Raw genomic sequence first — 25,210 nt, forward strand, 5'->3', positions numbered from 1 at the left:
GTCTGATGTTTCATGAGGCCTATAGAGGGCTACGGGACAGATGAATTATAAACGTACCCGAATATAAAACAAAACAATGCACTGGAAGACTAGTTGTATTATTGCATGTTAGGATCCTTCTAGCTTAGATTGCTCTCTCTGCACGAGCACGGTTCTCCCTATATCGCTTCTCCTTTGATGCCGTCTTTCTTCTTTTCCTCCATGAACGGTTGAGATCTCCCCGGCTCTCCCAGAACTGTCTCTGGAAATCACTGGTTGGGACTTGATTGTCACCGTTGACCGTCATAGCTTGGTCATTGACACCAGCCGTGACAGTAACTTTGTTCCCCTGGTTTCCGTAGCTATCATCTCCGTCCTCATCATCCTCTGCTCCATCATCTGCAGACCCATGCCTTGGCCAAAGATTGAATGTCCGACTGCTGGGATGTGCTGTATCTGGGGTAGGGGCTGCACTTCGTACATTCCTAAACTCGAAGTCTTGCTTTGTGAAGGGTGTCATAGGGGGCTGGCTTGGAGGCCCCATGGTCTTCTTATGCTTGATATCATCACCATCATCATCATCATCATCGTCGTCGTTGTCGTTTCCATCAAAGAAACTAAAAGGTTGTGCTTCCCGAGCAACTTCTCCAGAGATAGCTGTATCTCCTTTAGGCCGCTTGTATAAGGCTTCGAGAGGGTGCACTTTTGCTGCAGCAGGCGTTACAGGTGGTATCTTGATGGTGAGGCTTGTGACTGAACTTGATGATTTCGGTCTCGCGAATTCTGTCTTAAGAACAGAGACGGGACTACTTAAGCTGTAGGTTTCTACTTTGAGAGGCTTGGGGGGGGCCTTAGTCTCCGCTTCTTTCTCATCTGAGCTTTCTACCTCTTGGGCACTGACTTCTATGTCATCGGATTCATCGGATGAAGAACCGCTGCTGCTTGTGCCGTCATCCTCTTCAGGTAATGGGTGGGTCTTATGCAAATCGGTCTTCGCTATAGTGGGATTTGAAGCATTGCCGTTCGGTTTCTTGCTCAAGACAGACTCCACGACGTTCCCGTTACCATCTACCCAACCAACACCATCCTGAAAAGTCACCGCCTCAGGTGTAGACTTTTCTATATTGCTTTTTAAAAAGGAAGGATGCTTCATGGTTTTCTCAAACTCGTGTATAACCAATTCACGATCAATCTTCCGCTTCTTCTTCTTTTGACCTGCAATCTCTTCGCTGGAATTTGATGATGAGCTGACACCCGGGAGCTTAGTCTTGAATAGACATTCCGGTCCATCCGTATATTTCGACTTCACCTCCCTCTTCTTCTTCTTCTTTCCCTCCTTCTCGTCCTTTGATTTCTTGTCCCCTTTGGACTTCTTTCGCTTTCCATCAATCATTTCGCGTTCCGATGTTGTCCACCCTCGCTTGACCTTGCGGTTTTCCAGCTCAACGCCGAGTGTGATATCAACCTCGTGCTTCCTCTTCTTTGATTTAATCTTCTCCCTCTTAGCTCCGGTCCCGTTGGTCTCGCCTGTAGGTTTGGGGATGGACTCCGGGTTGGCCTTCTCGACGCGCATCTTGGATCCCCTCAGTGTGGCTCCGTTGAGTTTTTTTTTGATCTTCTCGGCTTCCATAGTGGGTAGATCAACGAAGCCGTAACGGTTCTCAGGGAAAGTCTCGAGGACGTGGTACGAGATGTTGCGCGCGCGAGGTAGGACAGAAGAGGGGACGACAGCGCCCAGCAGCGACTCGTCTAAAGGAGTTATATGTAATCGTGTATAGGAGATGGCTGCGATTGTAGAGGTCGAAGTCTCTAGGGATTCAGAGTCTTTGAGAAACGTAGTCATGGTTATGCTAGCGCGATTGATTCCATGGCGTGCTTGAATTCCTGAAGGTCTAGGGCTTTTGAAGTTTTGAAGTTTTAAAATCTTAAAACTAGAAGAAATCAAGTTCCTCATTTAGCGCCTACTCCACTTTACTGCTTAGATAATCATTGGCATCACTGGGCAGCAGGCAGGTAGGTACATGTAGTCACTTACTTCGTACCTACCTACATATGTATACAATATTCCATATTTCGTTATATATTTCCCCTCAAAGCTAAAGTATAATTATTAGGTACCTATCTAAGTATATATTATACATCCTCACAATGACACGAAAACTACCACCACTTCAACTTGTGAGATCAGTCAGTGAATAAATTTTCAACTTGTTTTTTTCATTATCTCCTATCATTTCTTGTGAAGGTTTTCATTTCATTTCATTTTTCATTTTTATTGATATTTTTTAGGGGTCATTAAAAAGATACGAATTGTGGCTAATCGTCTTTCCATCTTAGGTTATGAAGTCTTTCATAAAAGAATCAGGCCTAGAGCCAAGGTGAGCTCCATTCTCGCGTGTTTAGGTATTGCTCATGCTCATCTTCACGTAGACTCCTAGGCCCCCATGTAAGTAGATGGATGCCAGGATGAAATTAGGGATCCTGCTCCATTGACGAACCTAGTTCAGAGTTACAGATGCTGTCGCTGGCAAAGTTGACTTCGAGCTGGATATCGCCAAGGACCATACGGTGAGATAGCGGTCTTAACCCTAAGATTCATGCACAACAGTGTATGTTAACCACTCGCTCTTCAGAACCGGCTCAAAATACTACACGGAGGCACGATTGCTAGCATGGTAGACCTGGGAGGTTCTCTGGCTGTTGCATCTATGGGGCTCTACGCTACTGGAGTATCGACAGACCTAAACGGTGAGCCTCGTCTCGTGAACAGCACCATGGCGACGCCAAACTCGAGACAAAGCTAATTAGTTTCAGTCACATACCTGAGCAGCGGTGGAAAAGTTGGCGATAAGATCAGTGGTACCGCGATATGTGATATGAGTGAGTACCATCCCTAGGTAGTAGCGAAAATAGGAGCAGAGCCTCACACTGTCGTACAGTGGGTAGGAGACTAGCCTACACCTCCGTCACATTTAGGAATGCCGCAGGAGAGCTTGCGGCAAGGGGAAGTCATACGAAGTCAGTCATCATCCACGACTGTACAATACACATACGATTCACATCTAACTCTTCTAGATACGTGGCAAATGCCTGGAAAGAACAGGAATCACTCTTCGTCCCTCCGGACGGGGCAGAAATTGACGAAGACGACTGATCTACGCTTGCCAAGCTACCTACATGTACCTATCTGGCTATATATGTATCTAGATCTAACCAACTCTTATGATCTGTTATATGCGACCATGGCGAATATTGAATATTGAATATCGAATATCGACGTTTGTGTAAATAATTAATAGGAATAGAACGAATGACTACTGCCGACCAAGAAACCCGGAGATTGCGGGGCGTATTTCCAACGGCTAATAAATACATGAAATACATGAAACACATGATAAAATATACACAAGAATATTGATTTCCAAGGTTATGAAAGACTGCTTTGTGCAATAAACCTTGCCCCCACAAACTGCCGTCCTGACTCTTGCTAGACCCCAGTCGACTAGACGAATATAGTTAAGATCCCGAGGTCACCCTTCGGCTGTATTGTATGCGCGTCTTATCCCCCCCCCCCCTTTTTTTTTTTATTTACTTATTTTTTATACATCTATCTCGTTTCATTTATCCTTGAATGAGGTTGTTGTTCTAAGATGCCTTAATAACATTCCCGGTTTAGTCTCCGACTCGACTCTGAGAAGTACTAGGTCTATGATGCAACTCCAAGTTCTTTTGTCGGATTTCCTACGATAGCGACTTTCTAAGCGGCAGATAAGAGGGAATATGGCTGCAATCGGTGAGCTTCTAGCCCCTCCCGTCAGCGATACAACTGTCGGGTGGGATCCGAGACATGATATTCCAACCCCACAAGGTGCCATGGCTGACAGGTTAACACAGCAGCGGCGTCGATAGCTGCCACGGCGGCCGGTCTCACGTACCTCGACGGGAAATGCAACCTGCGGCAGGATTGGCAGACCATCCGCTCAAAAAGTAAGGGTGCAAAGCAACTTCAGAAAGCAAGTGAGTGAATTGGCACTGTCATCCGTGCACGACAATTCTGCGGAATCTTAGTCTCACAACCATACCTGGAATCTAGTCCAAGAAAAACGTCTCTCATCCTATTATTTCTTCGAGAAGCATGCGCAGTCCCAACCCGGCAAGGAGTGCATCTGGTCGCGCCAGGGTAGCTATACTTATGCCGAGACATATTATCGAGCAAACCAATATGCGCAATGGTTCCTACGCGACGGTGGCGTCAAGCCTGGGGACCTAGTGGCATTCTTTATGGCTAATAGCCCGGATTTCGTTTTCGCTTGGATGGGGTTATTAGCCATCGGCGCCGCCCCTGCTCTCATCAACCACAACCTGACCAAACAAGCTCTGCTGCACTGTCTGGGCATCGCCGAGGCCAAACTCGTCTTCGCCGATGGGGCCCCTCAGTTGCTAGAGCGCCTTGACGCTGTTCAGGATGAGTTGGCTTCTCGGGACGTGCATATCGTCAAGCTCGCCGATGTTCGGCACGCGATCAACGGTACGAAGGGTGAGCGGCCACCAGACGACATACGCGACAACAATGTCCGGCCAGACTCGGCGTTCGGCCTATTCTACACAAGCGGTACAACTGGCCTGCCAAAGGCCTGTGTTCTCCCTGCGGCGGCCGGTTTCGGGTACGGCTCAAGCAAAGAGTGCGGCTTCTCGTATGTCGCGGGCGAAAACCAGCGCTACTACGATTGCATGCCGCTCTACCACGGCACGGGTGGGATCAGCGGTATGACCCAACTCCTAACGGGCCAGACGTTGTGCATCGCGCCCAAGTTTAGCGCCTCTGGCTTTTGGGATGACATCAGGGAGAGCCGGGCCACCTGGTTCGTCTACGTGGGCGAGACTCTGCGGTACCTCCTGGCAGCACCGCCCTCGCCACGCGACAAAGACCACTGCGTACACTCCATCTACGGCAACGGCCTGCGACCCGACGTCTGGAAAGCGTTCCGGGATCGCTTCGGCATCGAGACGATCCACGAGTTCTTCAACTCGACCGAAGGTATCATGCCCCTAGACAACCCCGCGCGCGGCGATTTTCGTGCTCACGCGGTGGGCCACCACGGCTTTCTGCAACGGTGGCGTTTCCATAACGTCTTCGTGCCGGTCGAGATCGACGTCGACACCGGTGATATCGCACGGGACCCCAAGACCGGCTTCGCGCGACGGGTACCTTATTCCGTCGGCGGCGAGATTCTCGTCACCCAACCACCCACTATCACCCCTGGCTTCCCTGGGTACTACCGGAACGAAGAGGCTACTTCCAAGAAGTACGTGCGCGATGTATTTCACAAGGGGGACTTATACTACCGGACAGGCGATGCGCTACGGCGCGATGACGACGGACGCTGGTTCTTCCTCGACAGGTTGGGCGACACATTCCGATGGAAGGGCGAGAACGTGTCGACGGCCGAGGTATCAGAGGTGCTAGGACGCTACCCAGGTGTAGGCGAAGCGACGGTATATGGTGTATCGCTGCCGAACCATGATGGCAAGGCCGGCATGGCCGCTATCTATGTCGATCCGACCGCCAAGAACTTTGATTATCAAGGCCTACTGAAGTAAGTTTTTCTTCTAATTTTATCCCCTATTAATAAAATCTCCGTCACATTGTCATCGATGTACGTGTGTAATGCAATGCAATGCAATGCAATGCTCACCGCTCCGCCCCCAACAAAAAAGAAAAGAAAAGAAAAGAAACAAGAAAAAAAAAAGACGCCACAGATCCTACCTATCGAAGATACTCCGTATAGTCGCACTCCCCTTCCCTCTCACCAGCCACTTATCTCATATCTTACTCACATGCACCAAAAAATTTAGGCACGCTCGAACTCACCTCCCCAAGTACGCCGTCCCTATTTTCATCCGCCGCATCGCCGCTCGCTCTGCCACCCACAATAACAAGCAGGACAAGGTTCCGCTCAAACGCGCTGGCGTGGATCCAGCTCAAACTGGACCCGATCCCGTCCTTTGGGTCGCCGACCATGCCAAGGGCGACGTCTACGTCCCCTTTACCCAGAATGACTGGGAAGCGCTCAAGGGCGGGCGTGCGAAGTTGTGATACAATGAGATGGTTCCAATTCGACCGGTCTCTCAGATTAGCGAATTCCGATTTTGGGTAACTGGAAACGGCATGATGTAAAATTTAGAGTTGAATCTTGATATATCGTACCTAGTATTTGGAATATGCGAAGATCGCGTGAATGGCGGTCCATACGCAAGCAATATACATAGAGGCTAGACGGGAGAATAAAGGTACCTACCTAGCTACGAAGGAAAATGTTTGGGATCGACGAGATGTATACATTAGACATATATGACATTGAATAGGGTACGCATTGCTGTCCGATGTAGCTCCGGTTCAGTTGCGAGTTCATATAAACATTATTTTAACCCGCCAGCCTACCCTGACGTCATCGATAAGCGCAATTGCTAGGATGCGAATGAGCCAAGGCAGAATGTGATTGCAGCTCAACGTCCCGAAAATAAGCAGGATATCCTTCCCGTTTCCGACGCCTCGACATGGGTATATCCGATTCATAAAACAGCATGGCCTCGTGTCAGTACAAAGAAAACGGAAAGTCATTGGATTATTGTCGTTTCTTTCTAACGCCTACTTTGTACCCCGAACTTTTATCTTTAGGATATGGCCGTTGACGAGTGTGATATGCGGGCTATTCAGATGGCGCCGACCGCCTCTAACTTGGTGCAGACCTTCTGGGCCATTGCTCCGACGTGTAGCCAAAGGGCCTATGGCATATTAGATCACATCCATTCACGCGGGAACGGGTGTTGACATACTTACTCGGTTCCGTTGTCTTCGCTCTTGCTACGGATGGGTCGGGAGTCGATGTTGACGTGTCTCGTGATATGCTACCACGTGAGCCGTTAATGCGAGTTCGAGCTCGTAACTCCTTCATAGAACGAGGAATAGCCTTCTAGTATCATATGTTAGCGGTGGTAACCCCCAACCCCAACCCTTAAGGATGTGGCACACCTCGCTGTCGGCGTCCGAGAGATTCCAAGGGTCTTTGTTTGCAACTAACTCCGCGTAGTCCGGGCGTGCTACGCTTCGGGGTGTGCGGCGTGGTTTCTCAACTTGCACTTCTTCCTTGTCAGATTCATCTTCCGCGACGGGGCCTTGAGATTTGCCAGATGGCGTGTAATTATTTTCTTCCTCTTGCCGTTTGAGCGCATTGCCCAGGTCAGCAGGGATTGTTCTCGTTCTTGATTTTCCGGGCACGACTAATAATGTTAATAGTTTGGTACACTTGTAAAGAAGTATTTTAATTGAGGGAATGCATTTTCAAGGTATATGAGCAAAATGTTTATACGCACATGTATGCGGCGATGGTCCAAGATGCTCCTTAATCCAATACTTGGAGACCATGCTAGAACCCTCGACTAGGGGTATAAGTTAGCATGAGAACTTAGGTACTGAAAAGGGGGGGAAAGGGAAATATAGGATGCAGATACTCACTTTCGCAGGCAAAGTTTTCGAAAATATACTCGTTAGTTAATTCATCCCCATCTTTCCCTGTCTCCCCGTGATTTTGGAAATGCTTCAAAGCTCTGTTATAGGCTAGAGGTGGATCCGTGAAGAATCCAGCCTGACAGTTGGATCGATTACATCGAATGACAAATAAACCAGGACGATTCACATGACGAAAAATACGTTCCCCTGTCTCCAAATTTGGAAACGCAATCTTTCGGAAAATGTCAGATTGTATATGGCTTAGAACCTGACAGCATTGTTAGTCGGTAATATGGTGAAGCTCGTAGGTAAAATTCACCTTTCCGCTATCTACTCTCCGTCTCTTTGCGCTTGTGTTTCCATCTCCATCAAATCCAGCTCGCTTGGGGGTTTTATTAACAGCAGAGCTCTCAGATAAGATCTGGTCCTGTATTCGGTGAACGATTTTTGGACCCGTGGTAGGTGATACGTTGATATTCGTAGGGCTTGAACAACGTTCCTTGACCATATTGGCGGCTCCCTGGTCGAGAATTTGCGAAGCCGAGGGGGGTACACCTGATAAGAGATCGGCGTCAAGAACAGTGCTAAAATAGTTGTCGCGAATAGGCGACAAGAAAGGCGTTGGGGGGCGTATTGTCAGGGTCGAAGCACTTGGAATAATACTGAGGTACTTGGGCATCATTGGAGTGAGTTCGGAGATTGTTGTTTCAATAATGTCCGGGTCGACCTCAAGGAGTTCCAACTTCTTACGCAAACCTCTGATCAGCTTTTCCTTATCTTGGTCGAAGGCCTGACGCTCCATGTCCACCTCTCTCAGCAGTGCTCGCAGCTTAGGAACATGACTTCGCGCCAAGGCATCATCTCGCTCGCGAGTCAACTGACGCAATTCTGCTTTGACATAGGTGGAAGCGAAATCGGAAATTGCAGTGTTGAATAGTTTGCCTCCGGGGCTTGCATGATCATCCGGCGGCGTTTCCTCAGCCATCTCGGACTGAAGGTTGAATATTCATGAGAGATGTATCCCGTGACTGTATGATTGGTAATCACTGACTTGACTTGACTTGACTTGACTTGATTTGATTTGATTAGGTTAGGGGTTCGCGAGTTGAGAGTTCGAATTCGCGGGAGTGATAGTAGATAGTGCCTGGTAACGGATCGGGATCGATAAATGGATAGAAACGAACGAATAAACGAGTGAGCGGAAGAATTGAATCGAGCAGATCGAGCTGGTTCCCTTTGACTAGTAGTACGCAGCTTCAGCTCTTCTCCGCACTGGAAGCGCCGTGGAAACGAAGACGCAGAGGCATCAGCTAAAGCAAAGGGAGTAGTACTACTAAGTATGCATACCTACCTACCGACCTTCAATGCTATGTAGAGTGTGACGGAGATATGCACGTGCTATGTGTAGGTACCTACCTACCTAGTACTAGGTAGGTTCCTATAGTAGAAAGTACTGGTCTAACCGAAAATCGAGGGTACCATACCTCGAAAGAGACCGGGACGAATGATGAACTATCAACAGAGGTTTAATTCAAATATATGCCACCTACACATTACTATGTAGTTAGAATAGGTAGAAAAGAAGAGAAAAGAGAAAAAGAGAGAGGGGAGAAATTTTTGGCCGGTAACGATTCGCCAGGTAGAGAATTAAGAAGGGGAGTGAAATTGCGAGTAAAATGTAGGTAGGTATAGGTAGGTACCTAGGTACATACCTACGTAGGTAAGAAAAGTCGTGGGGAGAGCATTCCAGTTGCTTAGGACGCAGCCTGGAGGTGAAGCTTAGAAGGTACCTACTGTATTGTACAATACATGCAGAGAGGGGTAAGGGTACCTACCTACCTACTGTAGGTATCTAATACTATCTGAATCCCACGATTAATCGAGATGCAATACCCCTCTCCTCTCCCCGCCAATCGTGTAACATGGACATGCTCTCCTCCCCTTCCACCCCAAAAAAAAGGAAATGTGTAACACAGAGGTAATAGTAATTAAAGTTATAAGACGACTTTGTATACACACCTAATAGACCGATAATAGGATTAATGCTGAGCTAGATATATTTCACAATAATGCTCCCCTACTAGGTACTTAGGTATAATAAGGGGGGTCGACTACCTCGTCTTGATCTTCTTATATCGAACCGTTTCTTTACCGTCGTCTTCGACAATCCTGTGGGCTTCGATCTTGTAACCTCCGATAGCTGGCCAAAGCTTAGACCAGCACGCCCAGTACACGCCGCCAAGGATCAACACGCCTACTCCCACAACCGGGAACACAAAGTAGGGGTAGCCTTGGGCGTTCCAGTCTCCATTCGGCGGGACGAACGGGACAATCGCGAGGAAGACGTTGGCTAGTAAATATAATACGCTGATAGGCAAGTACGTGCGCCACGGCGATGACCAGTTTTCCGATCTTTGGTAATGGAGATAGATCAGTCCTCCAGTGACGAATGCGTTAATCCAAGCACCGGGATAGGTATATAAATTGACGAGGAAGTTGTACGCGGGGCCGGCCGGAGGTGCAACAAGGACGACGACCGTGACGATCCAGTGTAGGAAGAGCTACATACGCCGGGTTAGTCTCCTATCACCATAAGACTATGAGATCATGAAACCACGAGATCACGAGATCACGAGATCATAGGATCATAAGATCGATTGCATCGGGAGAGGGGGAGAGGGAATGCCTACCGCAGCGGCCGGTGCATTAAATGGCTTGATAGATGCCCAGAACTTTCCGTAGGGCAGAAGAGCCTCCTTTCCAAATTCTTGGTTGAGCCTTGAATGCGCAAAGCTCACAGCCAAGACGTTGCCCAAGTTACTCAACGCGACGAAAGCCGGGAGAGCTCGTGCTGCCGCGCTATCTCCGAATACATTGCGGAAAAACAAGCCAGCCACCAGGACCTCGGACTTGGCGAGATCATCCTTGTCTATGGCAGCAAAGTAAGCTACGTTAGCTAAAACGTATAATACGGTAACGCCCCCGATAGCAATCGGAGCGGCGATCGAGAGCGTCTTGCGCGGGTTCTTCAACTCCCCAAGCACATAATTGGCATTCTCCCAACCCTTGTAGCTGTAGATGATCTGCAACAACGCGGTCGCGTAACCATAGGCGCCCTGGCCACCGTAATTCTCGGTTACCTCAATGGCGAAGGCATTGTGGAAGTTGCCCGGGGGCGGGACAAGGAGTCGACCGGAGATGGCGGCAAAGCCCGAAAATACGATAAAAACAAGGATGACGACTTTAAATATGCCTAGGATATTTATCAATCTCAGACCCCACTTAGGGAGAGTGGAATGAAGCACGACAGCGAAGGTGATGCACGCAATCGCGATTCCACGGGCCGTCCAACCATCCCCCTCCGTGCTCCCGGAGGCAGCCAGGACGTATCGGCCAAAAGCCAACGAATTCCCAGATGAAAACCCTAGAAGAATCATCTGCGCCGCTAGAACACAAGAAGCCAGGTAGCGGGGGTGACGATAGACTCGTTCAAGATAGTTCTTCTCGCCCCCGGACAGCGGAATAGCCAAACCGAATTCGAGAAAGACGCTTAAGCCACAGAATGTTAAAATGCCACCGACGATCCATAATATGATAGAGATGCCAACTGAGCCAGTCGACGCGAAGATAGCCGAAGGCGTCGAGAAAACTAAAAATTGAAAATTGAAAAGACTGGTGAGAACTCGGTCCGTTCCGTTGGAGGATTACTTATCAGGAAACAATTCATCAGCGGCAGCTTACCTCCAGTCCCGATCATCTTATTCAAAATCAAAAATACCGCCCCCGTGACACCGATCTTTCTCGATTCAGAGTATGCAAACTGTTGGACCCCATCGTTTGTTGAGGAGGCATACTCCTCGTCTGCAGGAATGGTTAATTCCCGTGTATCGTCGCGGTCTGAATCTTTGGCCGCTTCCGTCGTCGCCATCTTATTTTTAGGTGGTGGTTGAGAAAATGATTCTTAAAGGGTGGGATGGTAACCGTATACGATCCGTAAGGTTTTGGGATAGCTTCAAGGTTAATATAGCCTCCTAGTTATATACCTCCTATTTCGTTTGGCGACGGTCGAATGGTACACATGTTGTCTATTGGCCACGGCACAATCATGCGGCACGGATTCAATATCAGGTTCCAGATCGATTCCCCCTTTTTGGGACTTGTTAGATTTTTGACCAGGGAATATGTTGTAAATTGCAGGCGGCTGAGTTTTTTGAGAGGTTCGTGTGGATGCTTGGCGATCGCACGCCATCGCACGCCAACGAAACCTTGTGATCTTTGACCGACCCTGTCATGAAAATTTGCGTCCCTAAATGTACATTGCTGGGTTCGAGCATGAGGTTTCCGTGATGTAACATTACCATAGTATGCTTTCAAACCACGGTAAACTGAGATTTCGAAAACAAGCAAAAAATCGCATAATCATTCAAGGAGGAAGGTCGTTCATATCTTAAGTCGATTCTCCGTAACGTCATCCCCCCTTTCCGTCTCATATTCTCTCACCCTCCTCTCTTTCTCATTCTCATCTCCTTCTCCTGCGCTTCTTCGATATCGAATTGGTTGGTTCATCTAACTCTATAGGCTCGATCATCAGACTTCTCTTTCCTGATTCCACGTGTTGGGTCGAACTCAATCCCTCTACCTGTTCCGCCTTCTCCTGACAACTAGCAAAGTCTTCTAGCTTATTCATATTTAACAGGATAATCGTCTCATGTCTTTCAGATACATCAACTACGAACTTGAGACCCCCGAACTCTGTCGGCTGCACATTTTTAATGTCGCTTAGCTGAACGAAATGCATTGGCGCCGGCGGGGCTAGCCTCCTCGATACAGAGCCTTGAAAGTCGACTACTTCAGGATAGAATTTACAGTACCGACATTCGAAGCCCAAGTCGTGGCTACCTTTTTGCTGGTTGTCCCGAACAGTTCTACTCGAATATCTCTCTATTTCAGCCTCTATCTTTGTCTTATATATCGGCCAAGGAAGCTGAAGTTGAAGCTGATGACGCCAAGTCTCGATTACAGTAGATAAACGGACGGGTTTATCTCCTGGTGCTGGGCTAGAATTCCGGCTGCCTATCGGTGTTCCCGACTGACCTTTCGATGTTTTCTCACGAGCTCGTCTCGCTGGCTGAACCCGCGTTGGTGCGGCGGGCCACTTGCCAGTCTTGTTAGGTTTCGCTGTACACGTCCCGATCATACGCTTAAAGCTCTCGTTCTCCTGTAGGTGATATATTGAGCATTCTTTAAGGAAGTGGAACCTGCAATAGGGTTGGTGTAAGGGTGGCGGCCACAGCCAAGATGGATCTCGATAGTCGCCGGCAGCTGAACATACGTTTGCTATAACTATTCGACTGAGGTTCTCCGTAGCATCCCCGATGCTAAACTGTGCTGTGAACATAGTTTTTCTATTATGCTCCTATGAATAATATCTAAACTTCCCTTCAAGGAATAAAGAATCAAATTACAAGTTTCATTATATTTTGGGTTAGTTAGCGGAAGATGGATTCAGTACAAAATGCGTTCGAAAATAATTTAACCGATAAACAGTCTCAATCAGATATTCTGACAATCAATTTTCTTTGTGACTCTTTGCTTGTGAGACAATCAAGACCGTAGCAAATTTGTTGGTCGGTGACAATGAACAATAATCCCGGAAACAATCCAGAAAGCTCAAACGACGATGCATACTTATCTAAACAAAGGAAGACGTGCTATTATAGTGTGTCCAAAGTCTCACAAATCAAAAGGTTATATCATGTTTTGCCCTGTGTTTGTCTCTTGTATTGAATTGAAACATCCAACATCGTTTACCTTCTAAGTTATCTAGTTAGGTACCTACTGGGTAGGTAGGTTAGTAAGCCATCAACTACCGCGATAGGTGATGAGAGTTGTTCACGATTCTATCCCTCTAACGTACCTACCTATGGATATATGAAAAGAGCGTTTGCATATTCAGTCTAAAGTCATTTACTATCTGTCAGGTACAGATACCCAAGCTAGAAAATATCTCCTCATTTAATGCCTAGGTACCTAATCGAACCCCTATTCAGATAACACTTAACCTAGAAAATCGGTTTCCCACTAGCATCAGTGACTGGCATTCCACCAGGAAGCTCTACGAGCCCTACAATCTTCTGTTAGCTTTAGAATCTAATAGCATGCCTATTATAACACTTACAGCTTTCAGTGTCATCGTCCACATCCCTTTTCTTTGTGCACTTGTTTCCTTCTTTAATTTCCTGATACCCAAGCTCGGGACATTTGAATCCATTACAGCCGGTGTCCATGACCTTTTGCAAAGCGTCACCCTTCCAGCCAAACATGTAGTCTCCATGATTGCCGAAACCTGTAGCATCGCCGTAGCTCCAGACAAAAGGCTGCGAGCCGTCTTCTGGCCACTCTGACTTATCGTTAAACGGCGTTGTATCCCACACTATCTCGTAGAAGAGTTGTGGGATATTTACCCTGGCGTATCAAAGCATATTAAGTCAGTAATTTCATATACGTCGAAAGAATAGTTATGCCTAGTCAGTTCTAATAACTTTCAAATTCAATAATGGGGGCGTTGGCAGGAATAACTCACTATCATAAGATTAGCTATCATGCTGGAGAACGTCGGGGACTCTGAAAACCATGTTTGGGGTGAAAGGGAGGAGGAGGAAGGGGGGGGGGGGTATATCGATACGATAGATCCCGAATATACACACCGGATGACTCGCTGGACATGGGCCGCCTTCTTCGAAAGTACTGCTCTCGGGGTATGAGACATGGCTTGAGTGATTAGGAGAATCTAGGTTGACGCCATCCCAACATCTAAATAGACTGGTAAGTGGTCTACGAACCAGAAAAGTTTTCTAGTTTATGTTTTCGTTGCATCGCTTACGTTGGAAACCGGAGGTTGGCCATGATGCCAGCAGGGCATGGCTCTTTTGGCATATCCAAAGTCTCATTTGTTCGCGTTAAAGGGTCTTGAAGGCAAGTACTACAAAATAAAAGTCAGCTTCTGGTCGATAAAATGCAGCTCACTGTAGATCACCAATTATTGACCAATGACTTACTAGGTAAGTTGTCGATATCTTTCGGCCTCCTTTCTAGTACGTATCGTGGGGTCGCCGGTGATCATGCGGAAACCCTTAGTTATATATGAGCGACGTATTATTTTATCCTTCCAGAGAAACTATCTGCCTTACCGGCTTGAACGCAGTGACGGTGGTGTGGTTGTAACTTGAGATGTAGTATATTGTCATACCACCGTTCGACTCCTCAAAGTAAACATTGCCTTTTTGCTCAACGCGTTTATACGTCCCATTGCGCGCACGAAAGAACATCACCGCGGTCCAATAATTAGAGAAGTCCTCTGGGAATGTGCATGTAGTGCAAGTAGCTGAGCCAGGAATGTCCAGAGTCCTGGGGTCCATCGAAGCATTGAAGGAATTCTATGGTTATGGTTTGGTTAGCTATCCGAGTTCGTTCAATATGGAATTAAATATAGGCGCATACCCCACCGATGACTTGGTGGAGGTGAGGTGACCCAATAACCCCTGGGTTGACTAGGGGGTCAAGACGCTCAACAACTAGTTGGGAGCATGAGAAACGAAGGAGAGCTGAGGCGCTAGGTAAAATAAAACCGGCTTTTGTAAATAAGTAAACCCAGTATGATCGCATCTTGGGCTATTGATGTTAGTTAGATTAGCATCTAGTTAATAGGAGTGGAGGAGGACGACGACGATATCAAGCGTTCAGCTTTCAATGTAGATATATTACTGTTTGCTTGTGAATAATCTGGAAAAGCAACTATCTGCTGTGGAATCTACCTACATATGTAGGTAGAGTAGGTACACATATAGGTAGAAAACTTAAGGTATTTTTTGGCACGGTTTTGGTATTATCAGATGCAATACAATTGCCGTTTTCGAGAGAATCGTTTAATATATTTCTACTCTACCTATATTACCGGTTTGGGCAGCGATGTTAAATGCACCAACCAAACAGACACAGACACATGCTCGTGTAGTATTCCATATAATTCTAATCTAAATGATAGTTGGATGCTTGATTTGCAAATTTTATGACTTATTGAGCTAATAACTACGTCGTATTTCAAGTGGTATAACTGATATTATATCTACCTAGGTATGTTCTTGGTTTATAATCTCGCCTCCTTTTATAAAATACATACCTAGGTACATATATTTAGCTAAGTACCTATATATATTAAATGATTCATTTTATTACAATAATTGTATTGGCCGATGCTAAAAGGTTTGCGGTTATAAGGCTACGAAGTACTTACCTACAGGTAGGTAAGTAAATACATTAAGTTGAATGAAATGTCTCGATATTCAATTTTCATATCTGCAGAAAAGCCGTCTATTTGGTTATCATCCCAATTGCTATACTAACTGAATCGTCTGGGTATGAAATAATTCCGACCTAGGCCGAAAACTGCCTAACATGCCTAGCCGTCGATAGGAAGATGCAGTTCCCTCTACACGATGTAGAATCAGTGCTGGGCCAGTTTTACCACTAAGAATATACGCGTCCATAGGATCGTCGGCACTGCAAGAAACTTCTGATTCAACGTCTATGTGACAGTCGTGCCTTTGCATCTCTTGCAACCCCGAGACTCGATACCACCGCCGGTGGTAGTCTGTATTTCCCTCTTCACCCCATAAATGAACCTGAGTTAACACGCCACTGATCGTAATAATATCAGCGCATATCTCTGCAAGTGGGTTTGATATCACTGATTTGTACGAGATATTGAGGACCTCGATACCCTTAGACACAGATGGGCTTAGTGGGTAGTGGAATGAGCCAGACACGGAAGCCCACGACCAAGACGGCATCGTTTGATCTGTGCTTCGTTTCGTAACAATTCCATTGTATTCACCAAATCGCCAATCAAGGGACCAGAAAAGGCCAGGGATAAGATTTGGCTCCCAAAGGCCATTCAAATATCGACCAAGTCCCTTCTTAAAGAAAAGTTGTGCGATTCCAGCCAAGGCAGGGAGTCTATCCCCATCGTAGGTTAACCCCTTCCGTAGGTATGCTTCGATGATATCTTGCCATAGCAGATATAATTTGTCTGGAGAAGAAGTACCTCGAAGCTGCTCATCGAATCTAGCCTTGAGATCGCTCGCAGCAACAATATCACGCGTGTTCTCGTTATACTCCCCGCAATTACACAGTCGTTTGGTGAGACATAACCAGAGCATCTCCCATTGAGTGAATGACAAGACTCGGGGTGCTAGAAGATATTCTGTAATTTCCCCCTGTCATTTAGCTGCGCCGAGGATAGAATAAAGATGGAATAAAGACGAAATGAAATAAATCTAAAAAAAAGTAAGATAAATATATAACAAACATAGAATAGAAAAAGATAACCAACCTTGGAAACACCAGGATCTCTCAAGTAAGGGAGCTTGCACCGATGATTCTAGTCCAAAAGGGCTACTGGCGAAATAAGGCGCATGTTCCAAGGCTGGGCGCACTTCTACTACCACGGCCTCCCCATCCTCGCCAGTACGCTTGACTGTATGCCTGGCGTCTAGTGGGTCGTGCTGATGGAATAATCCACCATGGCTATTGAGCGACGCGGTAGCTAATATGGTGACGTAGGCATTGCCATATACGTCCGCCATGCGCGACGCTTCATCTCTCCAATCCTCGGCGCTATCCTGGATAATACACACAGAATCGATCCAGAGATAACGGCACTGGAGCTGGCGGGTGATGAACATTGCGTCCTGGAATGTTTTGGGGAATGACTCAATTGAGACCCCGTTTTTGAAATTCTGGAGAGTCTTCTTCGTCGTTATAGTAGGCACGACGCCTCCCCAACAGTGGCTCAGTGCTATATAAGGGCCTCTATCACCATTCTCCGGCTCCTGGAGGAAAATCTTATATTGTTCGCGAGAAACATCTAGCACCCTCGTTGGAAGGTAAGTGTTGGTGAGATTCCTCTGACAGATATCATGCCCATTGTCGCAAGAGTCGACCCAGCCTTTCATCTGCGCGATGTATTTCTTACTTGAAGTGTCCGGCTCGAGACCGTTGCTGGGTATGAATATGCGGGATAGCGGATCTCGTACTTTATAGATCAGAATAGAGACACAGCTAGATAGGTTAAGGGTATTTCCCTACAGCTTTTCGTGTAGAAATGGAGTCCTATCCATTCTTTTTCGACAGGAGATTCTTTATATTTGTAGTTAAGACGGAATGAATCTTCCGCCTGAAGGAGAGCCATCCACTGGACTGTGCCGGGACTATCGAGGCAGAATGCCTCTAGACCTTCCCAGAGAATCGAACAGAGCTGACAAGTAGGTGCGGAACGCTGCAAGTCGTTACCTATGCCCCCGGTGATGAAGCCACCAGATAATCCTGGTAGAGCCTCTAAGTTTCGGCAAACTGTACATGAGTTCATATTGATGTAGTTCGATTGATCTTGCCTTTCTGTGGCGGAAGAATGCCGCTCGCTTGTGAACCATCTTTTCTGACATATTAGGCGTCGTATGTACCTACCTAGGTAGGTACTGCCTAATATGCTGGGGGATGTCAACTGCAGGGGGCCGGTATGCCTTTTTAGAATCCCGCATATGCAGGGTACAGGTATGTAAGGATTTATGGGGCGTTATAATGGATCCTAACCTAGACCGCGACCGCCTAACTAGGTACCTAGGTACATATATGTAGTAAATCTATACTTCGCATTCCTTCTTCAACAAATCGTCATGGCCATTATCATCAGTAATACTGCACGATCGTCACGATAAGAATTCATGGGAGAGCCGACGCCATGATGACCTTGAAGTTGAATACCGGCTTTCTGCTTTCTACTTTTTACTTTTTACTTCGCATGAATTCTTAAAACGCGGCACGGATCTACGTGCTCGCCCCCGTGATCTGCACCTGATAATCTAGGCCTCGGCTTACATCATTAGTAAGTGAGAAAGGGTCGTAAAGATATAGAGAGTCCGGTGTGTTAACAATCACCAAAGATGCCTCCTCTCCGCTAGCCACGGACGCTTCTGCCTCGTTATCCGACACCTCAATATATCGAACAGACCCGTTCGGTGCCTTGATTGCTAGGGATGCCGTGTATGGAGCTGCGGTACTTATAGCCACGCTGACCGATGTGCCAGTCACTTTAAGAGGGATGATGTTGGCACCCATGTAGCGAGGCTGTCGAGCGGCTTTGACCCGGTATTTCCCTCCACCTAACGAATCCAAGTTCGCATAATTAAACTCCTTTTTTTGCCTTTCAAAAAGGGCTCTAGCCTTTTCGTGTCCAATATCGACGTATGCCATCCGAGCCCAGTAGCGGCCGACGACGGTTTGAATCTTGGTGGGCGCAGAAAGCTGATCCAGAATATGCAAAGGCGTCTCGTTGCTGTCCCGCTTATACTTTCGCCAGACGTTCGGAAAGTTCACCATGCCTAACCCGGGATAGTTGTCTGGGTTGTTCGTGATATATGTCAAAAATGGCCATGCTTCGTAGTAGTTACCGGTTCCCCTTGATCCGTCTACGATGACTTGATATGAGTCGCCAATTACTTTTTTGAGGTTCATCAGAGTGTCGCCACTAGATTGATTATAACGGGACCTGGAACCCTCACAGATCGAAGAAGTGACGAATGTATCAGCAACAAAATTGGCTATCGTTTCCCACCAAGCCCCAGTGCGTCCTTGGTTGATCCAGTATCTTTCAGCGTACGTTAAGGCGTGTCCGAATTCGCTATCAGACCGACAGTCAGTACCTAGTCTCTTCTTCAAGAGGAGATTCTGGGGGGTGTTGAGCATGTGGTGGGAGCAAACACTCTTCAATCAGTCGAATTGACAAGTTCGCACCCCCAATAGAATCATCAGGGTTACATACTGAACGGTTATCGAAGGTGTGTTCATCCATTGTGTGACGACGTTCAAGAAGCTTAGCCCCGTAGCACTATCGGTCCCCGTGTTTGCTGCAGTGTTGGCTCCTAGATTGGCCACGTCATAAACGTTCATCTTATACCACGGTCCATCGTCGTTCTCCTGATTAAATGACAGGCCGGTTGAACGCCATCCCTGACCAAGAACGAAGCAATCGTAGGCGGATTCCAAAGTCTGAAGTAGAGTGTTCGCAACAGAATCGTCTGCAGCATCGTAGACGCGGAAATGCGGTGAGTCTTTGTACCTACTTCCACCAGGACCAACCTTAGTGTTGGGTGTGAATTCAGCCGGCGGTGCAACTAGTATCCGCATCGGAACAGCGATAACCCCAAGAGCCCACCACAACGAGACGACAGCTGGGTTGAATATTCTCATATCGTCTAACTTAGCCTGATAGCTTCAGATGTCTTGGGTTTTGTACATACCTAGGTATGTATGTAAAGTCGAAATATTTTTTGAAAGACCTAGAGCGACGATCACCGCTTTTATGATCCAAAGCTCGACCTCCTATGGGCTATCGCCACGGAGATGTGACTTGGCCATTCCCAGATCGGATACGTCCGAGGTCCTCGACGACATTAACCAACAGGCTAAAACAGACTACAGCCAAAGCAAGAGGTATGCCAATCAATAAATACTTATGCAGATCTTGAGTGTGTATATTATCTACTTACTAAGTATGTTTTCTTATTTTGGGTATTTTGGGTATTTTGTGGGGGGCAATTTACCTATACATCTTCTGACCTGATAATCCTTGGACATGTTGATGGTTGTATTTTCAGGGACAGTGTAAGGGTAAGGGTCTTTGCTTGTAGCAGCCACACAAAAAGACGATTACTTCAAAAGTAGGTAGGTATAGTATCTAGTATCTAGTTGGGGTAGGTAGCTAGGCACCTAGTCCCTTCACGAGAATTAAATTACTTCTAAATTCATATTTAATATTTACCTTTTCATCCCCATACTTCACAATCTTAAGAGACCCCTAAATCAGAATTAATCGCCAACTAAACACTTTGATAGCTATTCTAGACACAAACCTTAGTCTAATCGGAGTCTGATTCGGAGTCTATGTCGCTAGGAGGAGGAGACGAGAGTGGAGACGAGGTCAGAGAGGTGGAAATATTAGCCACCGTGATACAATCCTTGATACTGAGCGATTCCTCAATAGTATCGGGGAAAGGAGGAAAAGGAGGGATAGGAGGAATGTCAGGCGTACCAGAATTGAAGACAACATCGGTGTTTTGCTGCCCCTGAGTCAACGAGATGGTGTTATATATGGGGTCGAAATCCCTCCGGCTTCCCCCCATCTCATTCCAAAGCACAACCGAGGGATTATCGCCGATAGGGAGGAACCCAGCCTCGAAATTTGGCCATAGCTGAATGAGTCGCGGCCACGAAAATTTACCATCATCTACTTTGACCCATCTATCCGTTCTGAGGTTCAGTCTTCGTGATAGTGGCTCGTTGCTCTCCGGGTTCGGATGGCTGCCCGGACGCGGAGGCAGCGCACCGGGTCCGGTGTTCAAGTCCCAAAGTGTAGCGAATTGACCGATGACCTCCCTGGAGCATGTTATAATATAGGTCAAACGTGCGTATCGCGCCTCGAGCTTTGCTTGCTGGACTGAATCTATTGCCTTACAACCTTGGCTATTATCACTCTCCGCCATCTCGGCAAGAAGTTGCGATATCTGGCTACGGTGCTTGTCGGCAATCGCGAGCTCAACTCCGGACTTGAAGAGCCAGGCAGCAATCAAAAGTAAGGATGGGTTGTACCCGAAGTACGCACTTAGAAAGGAGGTATCTTTAGTTTCATCGTTTGTCTCCTCGACAAAATGATGATACTTAACTTGAGTCTGACAGCTCCCATCCCTAAACCGGCATACGAAGTGCCTCTGAAGCCGACAGCACCTGGGGTGGAAGGGACAAGACTCGCGAGGAGGAATCGGATCGAGTATATGAGGATAATCACAGGGTGGGCTCATCTGAGGATCTTGCCACGGGCTGTAAACCGTATAACCGGTGACTGGATTTATGATGCTTAGGTGGCGTGTATCATGCTCGCGAACAGTGTTATGGACGTATAAGTCGAAACACATCTTGGATATATTTCAAGGCAGATGCGTTATATTACGAATAAACTATAGAGACGATGCAAATACCAACATTAAAGGTGCGATGGGCCTTCTTCTCTTTAGTTCACGATGAGATTTTTGAAACCGGGATTTTCGTAATATCTATTGTGGATTGGGTGGTGAGAAAAGTACGAGTGCCATCGCTTCGGTTTATATATGCCTCTTTGTCTTCTATAATGTGATGGTATTTGTCCTCTACAATTCAACAACGGCATTGTGCTTGAACAAGCTCTTTGTCTTACGTCAAAATGTTTTTAAATGTAGGGAATCCTTTCAATTGTCCATGAGAATAGAACAAAGGCAACCAGGATCGTTTTCTTCGTAGCTTTAAGAAATCGGACTTGTTGCTAAGCTCTTCCTCGCTCCCCCCCCTGGATACTAGTCAAACCCAACTACCGACGTCAGGTCCTGTATCACACCCTCCCTCACCTTCGTCGTCATTTGGCATCGACGTGGACTAGTTGAGAGGATAGAGCCCGCCGATTACACTGGATCATCCAGGCTGACCGTCGCGCCAAGAATCTAAAATAAAATCATCTCACCCCCATGGCAACTGTAGCTCGGTCTACAGAATGAGGAGTAGCTCGGTAGACCTTGATTCAAGAACCCGGAAATCTAACTACTGTAGCTAGCGTAGCAATATGCGGCTGAGCACACAGTAACAGAGTAGGTAGGACATCGAGTAGGCGGATTACGCTGGCGCCATAGTCGTGATTTCCCGGCTGACGACTAGGTACTATGAAGTCTTATCGCGTCAAGACGACGGCAATATATTTTCTGGCGGGTTCGGATACGCGGCTTCTTTTTTGAGATAGCTAGGGGCTGGCTCAACCCATGGGCTTACTGTGATGACCGATGCACCAGTTGGGTAGTCTACAGTAACGCTGCATATTGCGGCTTTTGTGTAACCGATCTATACCGTTCCATACCGTTCCCGTGGATCTTTGCACTGCCGATTCCGATTATAAAGAGCTTGGTGGATGAGATCCGCGACGGAAACTCCCCATCTTAGGCATACCGAAACACCGAGCCTTCGGTTCTCCCCAATTGCACCTGTTGGGGATATCTAGCGGGAGGCGCGTGACCATACGATAAGAACCATTACTCTGCCTTAGAGGAGGGACCTTTTCCGGGTATGGCCGGCTACTTTTCCGTCAAATATACAAATATATGACCAAATAAGTTATACCGAACAAGGAGGGAGGGGGGGAGCGAGCGGATTCTTTGTCAACAGTTGCACAGCTGACGAGGGTGATTTGAGGGCGTGTTGTGTAATAGTTTGGTAGACTACGTATAATCGAAGAAATGTCATGTTCCTAAGTTCGTGTCTAACGCCTTCCCCCCCCTCGCGTCTCCCTCCTTTCTTCCCTCTCCCAAGAAAAACAAAGTCATCGTGATGATATCTCATTACCACGTATCTTTGCCTAGACGCAAGACTGAGGCATTCCTTTCGTTCAGCCAGTGAACAATGAACATGAGGCTAATATATCCTGACGAGACTCTCTCCCTGTGACCATAGTGATATGCCAATTCCGTTGCCGCAGCCCCTTCGCGACTAGACCCGTAAATGCAGCCTTTCATATATGACGTGTGGTATCATACCGCTCTCCAAATAACGCCGGTCCCGAATCAAGTAGTTTGCAGCTGTCCTAAGCAGCCAGGCCCTCGTCCCCCAACCCCTTCTCCTTTCGTTCGTCCTGAAGCATCCGAATTAGTTTGTTGATCGTGTTGCCGTCGCGTAGCTTCTCCACCTCTCTCACTGCGTCGTCTTCGTCCAAGCCCTCGGCCATGAATTCCTTGATCTTATCCCATATGACTTTTCTTCTCGAATACCACGTGCGACCCCGTGGCTCAGGCCGCCACCGCGAGCCCCAAGTAGCGTCCAAATCTTCGATAGCAGGCTGACCGTCCATTCCTTCACGGTATTCCCTCCAAACCTCCTCCACCGAGGAGACAGTTCCGTATTTGTATTGAGGTGGCCCCGCGGATTGCGGTGTTTGTGCAGATGGTCTGGGCTGAACAGCCTGGGAAGAAGTAGAAGGGGAAGCCGGGGGAGGTCTGGCAGGGCGGCTTGGCGTTTGAATAGGAACCGGCGGTCCCCGAGAATACGGAGTAACCGACTGCTGCTGCGGTGGCGGAGGGATGATGGGACGCACGGAGGGGTCTCGAGAAGTAAATGCCTAAACAAATGCAACCGTCAGTAATTAATATATATAAATTGCATTATTATTCTTTATAATATATTTTTCTCTTCTTTTCTTTCTTCCTTCCTTCCTTCTCCTTCCTATTCTCTTAGGCAGTTGCCGAAGAGACAAAGAGATTCAAAAATTGAAATAGTAGGTAGACATACGGATGCTGCAGCATGATGGGAAGCTACTAAGCTTCCACGGAGGTCATTTAGCTGCTGGCTGATAGCGTCGAATTGAGAGGAGATATGGGCGACATAGTGTTGATGTTGCATCTGAATCTGTAGAATGGTGGCGATCAATTGTTCGGGAGACCTGCCTAGGAGCTGCTCTTCGGTGATGACGGCGGGTAGGGACATGACAGCGTGAGGTTGAAGATAGGATTGGGTTGCGGTCGTAGTCGGAGTGGCCGAAACTGAAGATGAAGAGGCGGCGGCGGCGGCGGCAGAAGCAGCAGCCAAGGGACTTGGATTCGGGATCGGGTTCGTTCTGGTACTGGATGTTGCTTGCCTTTTTGAAGGAGTGGCGCTTGTACCGGCACTGCGCTGCAGGTCGGCTGCAGCTGGTCGCTTCAATGTTGCCCCTGTTGCCCCTGTCGGTGCTGCAGGGCCAGGACCAGGTACAGGTACGGGAGGAGCTGAGGTAATGGTACTAGTAATGGTGGTTGAGCCCGTGACAGCGGCCGTTGATGGGGGCGGTATGTTACTAAGGCCGGCCGAAGGCGAAGGCAGCATGGCGGGCCCCTTAACCAGTAAACTCTTCCGAGAGTTTCCAATGTGGAAAAGGGATGGTATAAGAGAAGAGCTTCCAGGTTTTATGGTGGGGGGTGGGGTGAGAGGAGGGAAAAAAGTAATAGCAGGGAAAGAGGAATATAAAAATAAAACAAGTTAAGATAAAATAAGTAAGGTAAGATGTAATAGGAAATGAAATAGATAGAAGTGGAAGTAGAAGTAATGACAAAATAATAATAAAATAAAAAATAAAAATAATATTAAAATACTTCGAGGTACCGTTATGTTCAAGAATGGAAAAGAGAATAGGAAGACGGGGAAGGAAAAAGAGGGTAAAAAGAAAAAGAAACTTTTGAGACGATCAGACGGACGTCCGGGCTAGCCGGGGTCTTGTTTTCTTATTTTTATTTTTATTCTAAAGTCGAAGAAGAGATGAGAAGGTGATGTAAGTGACGAAAATAGTAAGAGTAAGAGTAATAATAGAGTACCTAGTAAGTAAGTGTGTAGGTAGGTAGGTGAGTGAGTGAGTAGGTAAGTTGCTAGGTAGGCAGGTAGGTAGGTAAAGAAGTAGGAAGGAAGATAGGTGTAGTAGGGAGGTAGATGATAAGTGACGACAATGTCAAGGTCGAGAGAGGACGGAGGGCAATGGTCGAGGTCAGATAATAATATAATGGTGAGATGAGAATAGAGTATGGGATTGGATTAGGGATAGAGATAATGCTCAGATGGTGACAATAGCGG

At 47.2% G+C, this 25,210-nt stretch overlaps 11 protein-coding genes across 11 annotated transcripts; 2 read left to right on the top strand and 9 right to left on the bottom strand.

The window, feature by feature from the left end:
- Positions 1-104: 104 nt before the first annotated feature.
- GGS22DRAFT_176165 (uncharacterized protein) lies at positions 105-1,881 on the bottom strand. Its single transcript, XM_047963371.1, has one exon. It carries the CDS (start codon positions 1,820-1,822, stop codon positions 125-127), a length of 1,698 nt encoding a protein of 565 aa, XP_047813828.1. The 5' UTR covers positions 1,823-1,881; the 3' UTR covers positions 105-124.
- Positions 1,882-2,056: 175 nt separating this feature from the next.
- On the top strand, positions 2,057-3,554 carry GGS22DRAFT_176168 (Thioesterase/thiol ester dehydrase-isomerase). Its single transcript, XM_047963372.1, has 8 exons — positions 2,057-2,166; positions 2,317-2,357; positions 2,410-2,425; positions 2,482-2,547; positions 2,613-2,727; positions 2,794-2,859; positions 2,919-2,997; positions 3,055-3,554. Exons 1-8 carry the CDS (start codon positions 2,128-2,130, stop codon positions 3,131-3,133), a joined length of 501 nt encoding a protein of 166 aa, XP_047813829.1. The 5' UTR covers positions 2,057-2,127; the 3' UTR covers positions 3,134-3,554.
- Positions 3,555-3,759: 205 nt separating this feature from the next.
- On the top strand, positions 3,760-6,076 carry GGS22DRAFT_193693 (fatty acid transporter; the record flags this gene model as incomplete). The annotated part of the gene is made up of 4 exons (XM_047965410.1): positions 3,760-3,772; positions 3,874-3,996; positions 4,073-5,576; positions 5,836-6,076. The coding sequence occupies 4 exons, from the start codon at positions 3,760-3,762 to the stop codon at positions 6,074-6,076; spliced, it is 1,881 nt and encodes a 626-aa protein (XP_047813830.1).
- A 1,245-nt stretch (positions 6,077-7,321) lies between these two features.
- GGS22DRAFT_182634 (uncharacterized protein) lies at positions 7,322-8,474 on the bottom strand (the record flags this gene model as incomplete). Its single annotated transcript, XM_047963991.1, has 3 exons — positions 7,322-7,419; positions 7,496-7,757; positions 7,809-8,474. 3 exons carry the CDS (start codon positions 8,472-8,474, stop codon positions 7,322-7,324), a joined length of 1,026 nt encoding a protein of 341 aa, XP_047813831.1.
- Positions 8,475-9,600: 1,126 nt separating this feature from the next.
- Positions 9,601-11,417, bottom strand: GGS22DRAFT_182635 (amino acid transporter; the record flags this gene model as incomplete). The annotated part of the gene is made up of 3 exons (XM_047963992.1): positions 9,601-10,050; positions 10,180-11,138; positions 11,231-11,417. 3 exons carry the CDS (start codon positions 11,415-11,417, stop codon positions 9,601-9,603), a joined length of 1,596 nt encoding a protein of 531 aa, XP_047813832.1.
- Positions 11,418-11,848: 431 nt separating this feature from the next.
- Positions 11,849-12,887, bottom strand: GGS22DRAFT_198414 (uncharacterized protein; the record flags this gene model as incomplete). Its single annotated transcript, XM_047966131.1, has 1 exon — positions 11,849-12,887. One exon carries the CDS (start codon positions 12,885-12,887, stop codon positions 12,009-12,011), a length of 879 nt encoding a protein of 292 aa, XP_047813833.1. The 3' UTR covers positions 11,849-12,008.
- A 630-nt stretch (positions 12,888-13,517) lies between these two features.
- GGS22DRAFT_198416 (uncharacterized protein) lies at positions 13,518-15,154 on the bottom strand (the record flags this gene model as incomplete). The annotated part of the gene is made up of 7 exons (XM_047966132.1): positions 13,518-13,613; positions 13,668-13,954; positions 14,195-14,302; positions 14,373-14,471; positions 14,548-14,621; positions 14,680-14,925; positions 14,990-15,154. 7 exons carry the CDS (start codon positions 15,152-15,154, stop codon positions 13,552-13,554), a joined length of 1,041 nt encoding a protein of 346 aa, XP_047813834.1. The 3' UTR covers positions 13,518-13,551.
- A 728-nt stretch (positions 15,155-15,882) lies between these two features.
- On the bottom strand, positions 15,883-17,915 carry GGS22DRAFT_182637 (HET-domain-containing protein; the record flags this gene model as incomplete). Its single annotated transcript, XM_047963993.1, has 3 exons — positions 15,883-16,751; positions 16,881-17,582; positions 17,636-17,915. The coding sequence occupies 3 exons, from the start codon at positions 17,913-17,915 to the stop codon at positions 15,883-15,885; spliced, it is 1,851 nt and encodes a 616-aa protein (XP_047813835.1).
- A 288-nt stretch (positions 17,916-18,203) lies between these two features.
- On the bottom strand, positions 18,204-19,841 carry GGS22DRAFT_176189 (uncharacterized protein). Its single transcript, XM_047963373.1, has 2 exons — positions 19,368-19,841; positions 18,204-19,226 (listed from the first exon to the last, which is right to left on the bottom strand). Exons 1-2 carry the CDS (start codon positions 19,793-19,795, stop codon positions 18,374-18,376), a joined length of 1,281 nt encoding a protein of 426 aa, XP_047813836.1. The 5' UTR covers positions 19,796-19,841; the 3' UTR covers positions 18,204-18,373.
- A 427-nt stretch (positions 19,842-20,268) lies between these two features.
- Positions 20,269-21,516, bottom strand: GGS22DRAFT_198418 (uncharacterized protein; the record flags this gene model as incomplete). Its single annotated transcript, XM_047966133.1, has 1 exon — positions 20,269-21,516. The coding sequence occupies one exon, from the start codon at positions 21,514-21,516 to the stop codon at positions 20,464-20,466; it is 1,053 nt and encodes a 350-aa protein (XP_047813837.1). The 3' UTR covers positions 20,269-20,463.
- Positions 21,517-23,080: 1,564 nt separating this feature from the next.
- On the bottom strand, positions 23,081-24,966 carry GGS22DRAFT_101329 (transcriptional activator of glycolytic enzymes-domain-containing protein). The gene is made up of 2 exons (XM_047957688.1): positions 23,903-24,966; positions 23,081-23,732 (listed from the first exon to the last, which is right to left on the bottom strand). Exons 1-2 carry the CDS (start codon positions 24,470-24,472, stop codon positions 23,202-23,204), a joined length of 1,101 nt encoding a protein of 366 aa, XP_047813838.1. The 5' UTR covers positions 24,473-24,966; the 3' UTR covers positions 23,081-23,201.
- Between the last annotated feature and the right edge of the window lie 244 nt (positions 24,967-25,210).

The sequence above is a fragment of the Annulohypoxylon maeteangense genome (genome assembly GCF_022496945.1).
Source record: "Annulohypoxylon maeteangense strain CBS 123835 unplaced genomic scaffold GGS22scaffold_33, whole genome shotgun sequence".
Classification (NCBI taxonomy): Eukaryota; Fungi; Ascomycota; class Sordariomycetes; order Xylariales; family Hypoxylaceae; genus Annulohypoxylon; species Annulohypoxylon maeteangense.

What these genes read in the sequence shown, in the direction of transcription:
- GGS22DRAFT_176168 (XM_047963372.1), top strand. Translation starts at nt 2,128, where the DNA reads ATGACACGAAAACTACCACCACTTCAACTTGTGAGATCA. An exon ending in ATATCGCCAAGGACCATACG is followed by an intron (nt 2,548 to 2,612) that starts GTGAGATAGCGG and finishes CTCGCTCTTCAG; the next exon opens with AACCGGCTCAAAATACTACA. An exon ending in AGTATCGACAGACCTAAACG is followed by an intron (nt 2,728 to 2,793) that starts GTGAGCCTCGTC and finishes AATTAGTTTCAG; the next exon opens with TCACATACCTGAGCAGCGGT.
- GGS22DRAFT_176189 (XM_047963373.1), bottom strand. Translation starts at nt 19,795, where the DNA reads ATGAGAATATTCAACCCAGCTGTCGTCTCGTTGTGGTGGGCTCTTGGG. An exon ending in ACACCTTCGATAACCGTTCA is followed by an intron (nt 19,227 to 19,367) that starts GTATGTAACCCT and finishes TCGGTCTGATAG; the next exon opens with CGAATTCGGACACGCCTTAA.
- GGS22DRAFT_176165 (XM_047963371.1), bottom strand. Translation starts at nt 1,822, where the DNA reads ATGACTACGTTTCTCAAAGACTCTGAATCCCTAGAGACTTCGACCTCT.
- GGS22DRAFT_101329 (XM_047957688.1), bottom strand. Translation starts at nt 24,472, where the DNA reads ATGCTGCCTTCGCCTTCGGCCGGCCTTAGTAACATACCGCCCCCATCA. An exon ending in CCCATCATGCTGCAGCATCC is followed by an intron (nt 23,733 to 23,902) that starts GTATGTCTACCT and finishes GCATTTGTTTAG; the next exon opens with GCATTTACTTCTCGAGACCC.